The sequence below is a fragment of the Solenopsis invicta genome, chromosome 7 (assembly GCF_016802725.1).
Source record: "Solenopsis invicta isolate M01_SB chromosome 7, UNIL_Sinv_3.0, whole genome shotgun sequence".
NCBI classification, from domain to species: Eukaryota; Metazoa; Arthropoda; class Insecta; order Hymenoptera; family Formicidae; genus Solenopsis; species Solenopsis invicta.
In genome coordinates, this window is record NC_052670.1 from 12,957,384 (window position 1) to 12,970,828 (window position 13,445).

A 13,445-nucleotide genomic window follows, 5' to 3' on the forward strand; every position below is an offset into this window, starting at 1 on the left:
CAAATTATTTTACTTTTAATCATCTAATAGAATTTCCAATATATTTCTATAAACACACAAAAACACAAATCATGCAATAAAATTTATAATTTATTTGCAATAACATTTTAATATTTAAGTAATTCCTAGATTGTATTTTACAAAAATAAGTAACGTACTACCAAAAAAAGTTAAATTCATCTCCCATTTTAATGACTTCTCGTTGTATGCAAAACGGATATATATCCAACTGATGTTTTTATTAACTGAAAAAATATACTTTTTAATAATAATGAATAATATGATACATGAGTCACACAGTTAAAATAGCGTGTACATAAAATAGAATACATAAATATGCATGTAATATATAGATATGTGTATGTGTGCGTACGTGCGTACGTGTGTGCGAGTATGTGTGCATGTATACACATAAATACATACATATTTATGTATTCTATCATATTTATTAATTATTTATTAATTTGTAAACATTGAATCTTATTGCATATACATATATAAATAATTTTATATATATAAAATAATTATATAAAAAATATAATTAAAATTATAATATAGCTGAAATGCACTTGTAACACAATAATTATAATAAATATTACAATATCTTACACTGCAAAATGTAGTCATTGTCATGGGGAACATTTTTCCAGCAGTGAGATAAATTGGTTTAGATCCTCTTATAAGCAAAAATAATAAATCTTGCACAGTTCTTGGATCCATAGAGTACCATTTATTAGTGTAAGCTGCACTATATATTTCCTCACACTAAAAAATATTAAATGTATTCTTATAAAATACATTTTTAAAAATTATAGAGAAAAGGTGGAAGTCGTAAGAAACATACAAAATACATGGTGAGATACCATAACATCTCATATAATTCAAATTAAATCATAAAAGTAAAATCATAAAATCTTATTTTGTGGCATTTCAGTGTGTAAGATCTACGAAGAATCATTAATTTGTGATCTTTTACAATTAAAAATGCCTTTTACATTAGTTGTTAGTATACCACGATCCCCCTGCTAGCTTACAAACGCAAACCTTTTTTCTCTTAATTATTTTAAGAACTGCATTAAATTTTTACAATATTTAATTTAATAAATATTATATTGGAAACTCATCATCAAAATATATTTCTATATTTTCCTTTTAATATTTAAAATTTCCTCCATGTGCATTCAACAAATTTAAAATTTTCTGTGCATATTAACAATAACACATTTCTTAAATAAACCATAGATAATCTATACAAAATTAGCATATACAATGTACTATTTTATCTCGTAATTCATTATCTCTTTTATCTTCGCAGGATAAAGATAAATCATTACGTTCAGACAAAAATATAATATTGTATAAAAAAAATCAATAAAATTAACTTTTAAAAAAATTATTTGTTTAAAATAAAAATTATCGCTATTTTTAAATAAAATTATATAATTCTTTCACATAATAGTATTTCTCTAATTATTCCGCATATTAAAAAGTATTAAGTAAAATTATCAAAAAATTAATTTTCGAAATATTTTATACCTTGTGTCGAAATTTGTCAGATTAAAGTATGTATAATGAAACATCTCATAAACTGTTAATTCGTCGATAAATTTATCTTAATATTTTTACTTGCAGAATAATTAAAATAATCACATTATGTAAAAAATCATATAATTACAAAAAAGCAATGATCTTTATGTAACTTTAAAAATTCAATTTTTAAAAATTAATTTTACTCTTACTTATTGCTTTTCACATCATACAACTACGGACTTTTGTCCAAATATATTTTTGATTAGACCTTATCCTGCAAAAATAAAAAAAGTTGACAAATAAAAATAAAATATCTTGCACAAAATTTCTACTTATGGTATAACATAAAAAAATATACAACTTACTTGGGCCACTAAAAACTCGCCAAGAGCACAATATAAACAAATATGTAGAAATAAATTGAAAATTGTAATTAGAAGAAATACCAATTGAGTGAGTGATAAAGCATTTCCTTCGTCAAATAGCTAATTAATTTATAAAATACGTAAGAAAAAAACAAGTTTTCATAATTAAAATTATTTGAAATGTTTATAAAAATATTTTATAAATATAATTGCAGTTTATATTATTACGTTAATAATTTTTAAAATTTATTTTGGGTTAAAAATTAATTAACAATTATGTACCTTTAAATGTTTGCAAACTTACATTAATTATTCGGAAACCATAGAAAGAGAAGAGTATTGCGAAGTACGTGAATAATGAGAGGAGTGTTATGCTATACGTATCTTCAATAATGACAATGGCTCTATGTAAGATATGCTATGCATTAGATATATCACGAGAAAATAAATTGTACAAATTATAGTATTTCCATATATACAAATATTTTTCGTAAATACCACACCTAAGTAAACGAATATGCTGTGCCACGCACTTCTTTAACACTTCGTGAGAATTGATGTATTTATCTAAATGTATCAAATGATCCTTGAGAATGTTTAATTGGCCTGATATATGAAAAACCAGTAATCCAAGAAAATGGTCAATTCCAAGATAAGACAAAACTGCTAAAAATATGTAAATAATTTGACTTATATATGTCAATTCGTACTGCGGCCGTTTTGTTATATCGTAAATGTAATGGGTTTGTAAAGGCATTATCCTGCCTGGATCAGTAATATTGGTCGTTAATCTGATCGACATTCCAAATCCAGGAAGAGTGACGACAAGCAAGCATCCTGCAGTTGTGATGCAATATACGCACATAAGAATTATGCGTGCAATCTGCGCCTTTTTAATCATTACATCTCTCTCTTCCGTACTTTTCGCTTTTACCCAATCCTCCGCAACCATATCTACGATTGGTATGATAGCTTCAAAAATATAAATATTGTATCTTTTAATGCATATACACAAGAATATTGGTTACACTATATCAAGTTTAATCGTTAAAAGCAAGTAAAAAGTCTAATAAATTCTATCTTACGCCGTAAGGTAGAATCGAAGAGCAAATCATCAATTTTCTTTATCATATTTTTAATTAAAAAATTTACGAACAAAACAAAACAAAAAAAATAAATAAAAAAATATAAATGAATAAATAAATACTAAAAAGTTACGTAACATAAGATTTCTATTCTTATAATTAAGAACACATAATTTAAACATACACTATTAACATAAATCAGCTCATTTATGTACAAGTGTTGTTTTGAAAAATTTTAAATAAATATATAGATTAAATTGGGAAGGAAAATTATTTTTCTGACTTTTTTATGTCATATATTTATAACCTCCCCGGAAATCTTTTATTTTATATTGATAAGTTGTTTTGGCGGCAGAGAGAGAGAGAGAGAGAGAGAGTGCGCGCGCGCGCGTGTGTGTGTGTAAATATAGTTTCAAAACTTTTAAAAAATAAAGAAATTAAAGAATCGTCTTGTTATCAAATATCTTATAAAAAAAAATATGTTATCACCTGCATTATTTTCAATTTGCATAAATTTCAAACAATAATAAATTTCTTTACAGAATATTTGATAACAGAAGGATTTCTTAACTTTTCTATTTTTGAAAACATCAAAACGATTTTCAATCTCACTGCTGCCAAACTAAAACGACTTGTCAAAATGAAATTGCTTCGATATTATAAAAGATGACACAACAAAATCACGCAAATAATTCTTTATTCCCCCCTTCCCTCCCCAAGATCTCATTTATTCTTAAAACTTCTCAAACAATTTTCATAAGTATGTGTAAACAGTGTGCATATATTTAAACAAGAATTTCATTGATATAAAAATTTAAATATTCTAAAAATATAAATATTCCCTTTTAAATTGTTATAATTTTATTATAATGTTATTACGTATATTGCTTATATTTATCATGTTTTGCAATTCAGTTATACCAGAAAATTGTCTACCTTCTTTTTTCCACCAAAATATCATAATTCTTATCGAGCAACTTATAGCTGGTAAAGTAAATAATAAATTATCTATCATTAGTAAAACGTCCCCATAAATTCTTATAAAGGAGTGAACAGAAGGAATCAAAAGGCCGCAAGTTATCCCCACAAAAGTGACAAACACACGAAAATTGCACATTAACTTCTCTCGAGAATTTTGTGCGGTTTTGGGCCAAAGTCCAATCAAATTTAAAGTAATACGGTTCAATTTTACTGCCCATTCAAAATCTACCTGTAGAAAACTTCAGTAAGTCACAGTTCATAAAAAGAATCATATCTTAAATATACACATTAATTATTAATTAACGCAAAACGTACAAAATATTATGTTTACGAGAATACACAAAATAGAATATATGAAAAAAATCTTTTTATATGAAAAAAATCTTTGTTTATTATATAAATTTAGAAATTATTTTAAGTAATATGTAGCAGACAATAATATATCATATCAAACATTTATAATAAATGGCTAATATTTATTAGAATAATTAAGTATGTTAATATTTAATTAGCGTAATATTAAAAATTAATAATGCAATGATTATATTAATATAAAAAAATACATTATTATATCATATCATAAATAATTTTTTTTCATAATGTTACTCCCTTTTCCAGTTTTGTAAAAATCATAAGAATAAGCACCTTGGTATGCGGTATATTTCGAATTGTCCATATCGAATGTTGTCTAATGACTGATGCATCTTCTTATTTCAGAAAATGATATTACCATGTGTTCGGCAAAGTTGTTTTGCACATATAATCATTGTGCCATTTCTCGAAATAAACTATCAACTTACATCCAAGTTATTTTAAATATTTCACATCGCTTTGTTTCGAATTTCTAGCATTTCAAACATCAGGCAAAGCAGTAAAAAATTTTTCGTAATTACAGGCTGTTGTTATGTTGGTAAAAAAGACACCCCTGTGTACATCCGTTGTATTCACACGTTTTTATAATCAGCTATAGCTTATGACGTTACTATACTCATGTTAACAATAGACGACATAGATGTATTACATTGAATGGATTACACCTGGCAATGTGTACACTCTGCATTTTGCAAAGTAGATAAATTCATAAAAATTTTTCGATTATTGACATCGATACATAGTGATAAAAAGTGTGAAAAATATTATATTAAAAAATTGAAATCAGCATGATTTACAAACTAATGTTATATTGTCACATGTATATATATATATATATATATATATATATATATATATATATATATATATATATATATAAAAGCAATACCAAAGTTAATATTTAACACTTAAATCGATAGATGGAAAATATAAATCATTATAAATTAAAGAATAAAAAGTGATTCAATTCTTCATTATTTTATTTCTAATTATTCAAGAAAACTTCCAACATTATTCAAAAACATTTCCATTAAAAATACATACATTATACAATAAGATCTATAATTTATTTAGATGTACACAGTAAAAAATAAAATATCTCAGAAAGTCAACTCAAAGTTAAAATAACTCAAAAGTTAAGTTAAAATAACTCCTATTTTAAGTTATTTTAACTTAATAATTTAAAATAAGAGTTATTTTAAATAACATTTGAGTTATTTTAACTTAAAATTTAAAGTAAACTTTCTGGGGCATACAAAAGATGTTAAATTGTTAAATGTAGCATTTTATTTTTTACTGTGTAACATTCTAACATTTACATAATTCTTAGATTACCACATGTTATAAAAATAACATTTAAAAAAATTTAGATTTAAAACAATTTTTTAATTACGTCTCGTCGTATGCAAAACTGATATATATCCGACTGACGTTTTTATTAACTGAAAAATATATTTTTTAATAATAATTTATAATACGATGGATGTGTGATTATAAAATTAAAAAAATACAGAGTGTATATAAATTAAGTAATATATCTAAAGTAATATACATATATTAAAAATATGCATAAAATATATAAATATATGTATATATATAACAAATTCAAATATTTACAAATTAATAAATTATTATACTAAATATATATAAATTATTATAAAATATTGCATAAAAATATTATTAAAATTATAATGTCATTCAAATGCATTTAACGCAATAATTATAATTAAACATCAAAATATCTTACACTGCAAAATGTAGTCATTGTCATAGGGAACACTTTTCCAGCGGTAAGATATACTGGTTTAGAACCTCTTATCAGCAAAAACAACAAGTTTTGTGTAATTTTTGGATCCAAAGAATACCATTCATTATTAGAAGCCGCATTGTATATTTCGTTACACTAAAAAATATTGAAAGTACTTTTAAATAAAATAAGATTGTAAATTATTCCATAATAATATAAGTTTAATCATTATAAATTAACTTATGTTTTTATTTCAATTACTATTTAATCTATTTTTATATAAATTTTGAATAAAGTGAAATATTAACTTTTTTAAAAAAATTAATTTTTAAAAGGTTACATAATATTTTGACTTATTAATGTCTAATTTAATATAAATTATATTAAATTACCATTTTTAATTACTCAATCTTTTTTTGTCTTGTCTTAATGATTGGATATTAATATTTATTTTCCTTATGTGATAAATGTTAAACTTTATTATACAAAATCAATAACATTTTTCTTAAACAATTCATGTAGTAGATAATATATAAACTAATATATTAATATAATTATAATTAATTTATAATTTATATAATTGTATACATTTGTATATATAATATATAATATTTATAATAAAAAAATGAACTTACTTGAGCCACTAAAAATTCGCCGAGAGCACAGTATAAGAACATATTTATAAATAAATTGAAAATTGTAGATGCAAAAAATATCAAGCGAGAAAGTGATAAACCATTTCCTTTGTCAAATAGCTAATTAATTTACAGGATACGTAAAAAGATGAATTTTTTTTATAGTTAAACTTTCTTTAAAGGTTTAAGATAAAATATCTTATAAATATGATTATAATTCAGATGCTATCAAGTTAATGAACGTTTAAAAATTAATCTTTATAACAAATAATACAAGAAAAAGCCAACAAGACGAGCAAAAATTAAGATGTTATAATATATTTTTATGCAATAGAAGCACGTTTTTTGCATCTTCCCAGGAACAAGGGCGTAAGTGGGCAATATTTGGGGTGGGGGATATTGGCGTCCGTGACAAATATTTCCGTATCGTGCGCATGCGCACTTTTGTTAAGAAACTGTGAGCATTTCGTGGCGCATGCGCTGAGTATAGGGTCAAAATGCATGAGCAAAGGTAGTACACTGATCTCTCTCTCTCTCTCTCTCTCTCTCTCTCTCTCTCTCTCTCTCTCTCATAACCTGTAATCGGGACAGGCAGTGACAGGAAAACGCCACACGCTTGTTTTGCCTGAATGCCACAAACGTGAAAAAAAAAACGTACTTCTAATGCATGAAATACCGTATGCAACATGGAGCCAAGCGCCGGTCTCGACTGAAAACAACGTCCTCGAGACCAGCAAAGCTCGGCTCCTTGTAGCATAATGTACTATTATCAATTATTACTCAAACTTGATCACATTTGTAGAGTCAAAACGTATGTGATCAATCTTGAGTAATAATTGATAAAATATATTATAATATTTTAATTTTTGCTCGTCTCATTGGCTTTTTTTGTATTATTTGTTAAACTCATACAAGTTTAACTACTACTTTTATACTAATTTAATCTTTATAAACTAATAATAGAAATAAAAAGAAGTTAACTTTAAAAATTAATCTTTAAAGTTAACTTCTAAAATTTTTTAAATTTATTTTACATTAACATTTAATTAATAAATATATTTATATAATTAAATGTTTGGATACTTACATTCATTATACGGAAACCGTAGAAAGCAAAAAGTATTGCAAAATATGCAAATAATGACAGAAGTATTATGTTATATGTATCTTCAATAATGGCAATAGCTCTAAAAAAGATCTTCTACGTTTCAGATATCCTTTGCAGGAACAAATTACATATACTTAACGTCGTAGACAGGATTGGATTAGGACTCATGCTGCCCCTATGCAATTAAATCGTTGCCCTCACTGAAGCCTCAAATGTAACTTAATCTAAATTAATCAAATTCTACATTTTGTTGGTTATAATTTGTTTACATTGTTTTATGTATATTATTGTAAGATTAATTATAAAGGTAATTTTTTAGAATTTTTTTTAATGCCGCTTTCCTTTTTTGTCGCCCCCAGGCTGCAGGTATATACAAGACGCTAATCCAACCCTAGTCATAGAAATTATTTTTGTATATAGAGGAAGATAATCAATAACGACATGCAACTTTATTTTTGAATTACATATCTTAAACAAGATGTAAGAATATAACTTTTTAAACATCAATATATAAAGTAGAAGGTGTCTTTTGTCAGATGATGTAACAATTTTTATAATATCGTTTCAAATTTCGCACTAATTAAATTTCTTTGTAAGATAAGCAAACATGAATGCCTGACAAATGTGCCCAAAAATCGATATAGTAAGTACGTGTAAAGTTAACATGTTTTAATAATTAAAAAAAAAAAAAATTGTTTCAGTAACACTTTATACACTTTTATACAGTTCTACAATTTCTAAAAAAAATTAAGAAAAATTCTGTATCTTTGATACCAAAAATATGAAAAATAAAAATGTGCTGACTTTATGTCCCAGCACGATACATTCTTTTCTAAGACTGGTATTCATAGTTCGTTCTTATATTTATTTTCGTTAAATACAATCTTAAAATGTTATAAACCAATCACAAAATCATATCTTAAGACATTAACTTAAAAGGGTCTTGAAATAAGATTTAACTGTAAATATCAGCCTAAAGTACCAGAAGCGGTTGCATGTTACATCTGTTAAGAATTTCCGTTCTAAACTAGCTAGGATTTATATAGAATTTCATGAAAAAATTTCAATTAACAATTTCAAATCAAAAATTAAAATGTGCTAACTTCAGGCACATTCTCCTCTAATCGATCAAAGCCATCAAATATTACACCTGTTAAGAATTCCTATTAGTTTTAAGTTAGTTACATATTTATATAGCATTTCAGAATAAAATTCCAGCAATTAACAATTTTTTATGCAGTTTGGGGTATTCAGAGCAGCATGATTTGACATTCAACGGGAATATGTCACGCTTATAATTTTTGGCACTTCTGATGGTAGTACTGAATGATTCAGTTCAATGTGATTAAATATTTTTTAAAAGTTATTCCGCCTGTTATGAACATCTTTTATGCAATTTTAACTTCCATGATACTCAGCGTAATACTCAGCAGGAAAGCACCATGCTGATAATTCTTGACAGTTCTGATGGTAGTACTGGTTTATTCAGCCCAAGTTCCATGTAATTGTATGTTATTGAATTAGAACTAATGAGAACTCTAGACAAATTAAATATTTGATCGCTTTTGATATTTTAGAAGGAAATGTGTCGTGCTAGAACATAATATTACCACAATATTTTAATTTTCAATTTAAAATTGTTAATTATTACATTTCTCCTGCAACTCTACAAAATGAATCATAATAGTTGTCTTCACATTTTACCATAAAAATGACTTACCGACTGCAACTATAAAATTCACCCTGTATGTGTGTATACATGACACGCATACATAATGAATCTTATAGTTGCAGTCGGTAAGTCATCTTTTATTATGGTAAAAAGTTAATACAATCATTATAATTCACCCTGTATATATGTGTGGTGTGTAGTTTGTTTAGAAGTAACGGACACTCTTAACTGATGTAACATATTCGACGGCTTCCGATACTTTAGAAAAGAATATGTCGTGTTAGAACGTAAAGATAGCACATTTTTTTATTTTTTATGTTTCTGGCATCAAAAATGTGGAACTTTTTTTTAATTTTTAACAAAATTGTAGAATAAAAAGTGCTAATAGAATAATCATTATTCTTTCTTAATTAATAAAACGTTACGCTAATTTTACAAACACACATAGTAGGCAATAATGCTATATTTTCCTCTTATTTTCATTTAATATAGGTATCTGTATAAAAGACTAACTAATGTATAAGAATTTTTAGAAATTTTTCATTTAAATATAGAACGTTTTTTGTCGATTTACACAAATATCTCATAATGTTCTGTAAGACACAACATATAGTATAACATGGAAAATTTAAATTAGATTAACTTAATAGATAGGTCTAATATTGTGTCTTTTATTTTATCCTATTTCGTCTTTTATTGTGCATGTCTTATCAATAGGTATGTGGATTTATGCATCTCGATTTAAAATTATATGAAAAATAAAAAAGAGAAAAATGTAAGTAAAACAGTTTCAGAACGATACAAACATAACGTAATATTGTTAATAATACATTCACTATTTGTTAAAACTTTTGTGTAAATTTTATTTTTTTTGAAGAATTCGTTTTCAAAAGATTTTATATGCAAACAGCAATAAATATAAATTACGGGTTTTAATTATTTAAACAGAACATTTTTTCATTGCTATTAATAAAGTGTCATGTTTAGTTTCCGAGAACTAAAAAATGATTTTAAGAAACCTATGTCGATATTGGTGATTTTCCTCTACAAATATTTTTCATAAATATCATACCTAAGTAAACGAATATGTTTTTTTATGCATTCCTTTAACATTTCGTGAGAATTGATGTATTTATGTAAATATGTCAAACGATTTTTCAAAATGTCCAATTGACCGGATAAATGGAAAACCAATAGCCCAAGAAAATGATCAATTCCAATATAAGAAAGAACTGCGAGAATTATGTAGATAGATTGACTCATATATGTTAATTCATACTGCGGCCGTTTTGTTATGTCGTAAATATAATGAGTTTGTAAAGGCATTAATCTGCCTGGATCAGTAATGTTGGGCGTTAGTCTTATCGACATTCCAAATCCAGGAGGAACGATGAGAAACAAGCATCCAACAGCCGTGATGCAATATACGCACATAAGAATTATGCGTGCACTCTGCGCTCTTTTGATCATCACATTTCTGTCTTCCGCACTTTTCGATTTTAACCAATCCTCTGTAATCATTTCCATTATTGGTATGATAGCTGTAAAAAAATTAATAAGTGTATACAAATGATAATATTATAAGCAATGTACACTGAATAATTAAAATAGAAATTAAATCAAGTTTAATCATAAGCAAAAGGTTTAATGAGCGCAAGATCAATAATATACAGTCAAAGAAAAAATAATTTCTTTTATTATATTTTTATAAAAAACAAAAAAAAGAAGAAAGAAATATAAATACTAAAAAGAAAATTTAATAATGAGATTTTCAGATCCCACAATAAGTATAAACTTGAAATTAATTTAAACGTTTATGTTTAGAATAAATTATTTAGTATAAACAAATCAGCTCAAACATATTGTGTATATATGTATATATGTTTAAAAACGATTTTATTAATAAAAAATTTAAAAGTTTAAGAACATAAATAACTTTTTTAAGTTAAAAATTGTTATAATTTTATTATAAGTTTATTATGTACATAGCTTTATTATATTTTTACAGTTCAAAGTTATAGCAAAAAGTTATTTACCTTCTTTCTTCCACCAAAATATTATAATTCTTATTGTGCAACTTATAGCTGGTAAAGTAAATTGTAAATTATCTATCATTAACATAATGTCTCCATAAATTCTTATAAAGGAATGTATAGAAGGAATCAATACACCGAACGTTACTGCCACGAAAACGATGAGCACTCGAAAATTGCACATAAACTTCTTTCGAGGATCTTGTGCGATTTGAGGCCAAAGTCCAATAAAATCTAAAGTAATACGATTCAATTTCACCGCCCATTCGAAATCTACCTGTAGAAATCTCAATAAGTATAGCTCATAAAAAATATCTTATATCGATCATACTTAAATCTTACTTCAAAACTATCTTAAGTGATGTATTAAGATGATAATACAGCTAATGACTATCTCAAGACATTTAAGACCATTTAAAACTATTTTAAATATAAAAATTGATTATGGATGGCAGCCTTTGAAGTTTTAAACATACACATAAACTATCACTCAATATGAAATGTAGTATTATATTTAACAAAATAAAAGTAATATATTTAATTGAATGCATAAAATATTCAAAGAAACTTGTTATTAATTGCTTCAGGAATTGATATGAATTTAGAAATGCAACTTAAAAAATAATAAATAACATGTAATAATAATTTTTACAAATACTTTGATAATATATGTCTAATGTTTCTTAAAATATTATTTATGTATGATAAGGATTAACGTAACATTAAAAAAACAATGTAACAGTTCTATTAACAATTAATAAAATAAAACATGATTTAAACGTCACTATTATGCTATGTCATAAACAAATATTTTGTATAAAGTTACTGTCTTTTTCAATTACAATAATCATAAGAGTAAGCACCTTGATATGCAGCATATTTCGAAGCGTCCATGTCGAAAGTCGTCTAAAGACTGGCATCTGTTTCTGTTTCGCGCGCATGCTCTTAATGTCATTTCTCCAAAGTATCGAACGATCAACTTACATCAAAACTGTTTTAAATATTTTATATCGCTTCGGTTAAAGTTTCTAGCATTTCAGTGCTAAATATCACGCAAAAAGGTAAAAAAATTTTCGTAATAGCAGGTAGTTGTTACATTGATGAAAAAGATGCACGTATGCGCATCCGTTATATTCACACGTTTTTATAATCAGCCACTGCTTATGGCATTACTTATACGTCAGCAATAGATTAAAAAGAATAAATTCCAAGCGGCATTATGTATAGTCTCCGTTTTTCAAGATAAAGTCACAAAAATTGTTCGATCATGTTCATTACACATATATATATATATATATATATATATATATATATGTATATAAAATTTTATTTATTATATTATTATATATATTATTTTATATATACATATACATACATATAAATATATAAATATATAAATAAATCAATAAATAAATATATATATATATGATTGGTATCAATTATTAGCGATCAAAAATGTGAAAAATATTACGTTAATAAATACATTAATTTAAAATAATATAGAAATTACAAATATTGAATTAAATCATACAAATGTTTTAATTATTAAGTAATTCTTTCTTAAGACATTAATGTATTATATTATATTTGTTAAATAATTAATTAATTCTTTTATACGTTGCACGAGTTATTACAATGACTATGTTTTGCAAAATACTATATGAGTGTTAATAATTTACTTAAAAATTAAACGATTTAACACTGTTTGTGTATCAAGAAAGGTATACACGCACTCACAACTTTAAAATTTTTTAAATTATTAATCATCATACGTTGTAAAACTTTATCATCATAATAACAAATATTTTTCTTGTAATAACGTGAAAAAATTAGTTTGCTCGTATCATTAATAAAATAAAAATTTGTGCATCTTATGATTCCAATTCATATCAGCCAAAATCATACGTAGTATGGCAA

At 25.1% G+C, this 13,445-nt stretch overlaps 2 protein-coding genes across 2 annotated transcripts; both read right to left on the bottom strand.

The window, feature by feature from the left end:
* Window positions 1-72: 72 nt before the first annotated feature.
* On the bottom strand, window positions 73-4,665 carry LOC105193988 (odorant receptor 24a). Its single transcript, XM_039451991.1, has 7 exons — window positions 4,607-4,665; window positions 3,917-4,200; window positions 2,399-2,867; window positions 2,200-2,299; window positions 1,896-2,015; window positions 610-765; window positions 73-245 (listed from the first exon to the last, which is right to left on the bottom strand). The coding sequence occupies exons 1-7, from the start codon at window positions 4,663-4,665 to the stop codon at window positions 189-191; spliced, it is 1,245 nt and encodes a 414-aa protein (XP_039307925.1). The 3' UTR covers window positions 73-188.
* An 829-nt stretch (window positions 4,666-5,494) lies between these two features.
* On the bottom strand, window positions 5,495-13,262 carry LOC105198058 (odorant receptor 49b). The gene is made up of 7 exons (XM_039451841.1): window positions 12,392-13,262; window positions 11,532-11,801; window positions 10,568-11,036; window positions 7,803-7,902; window positions 6,716-6,835; window positions 6,081-6,236; window positions 5,495-5,775 (listed from the first exon to the last, which is right to left on the bottom strand). Exons 1-7 carry the CDS (start codon window positions 12,420-12,422, stop codon window positions 5,719-5,721), a joined length of 1,203 nt encoding a protein of 400 aa, XP_039307775.1. The 5' UTR covers window positions 12,423-13,262; the 3' UTR covers window positions 5,495-5,718.
* Window positions 13,263-13,445: the final 183 nt, after the last annotated feature.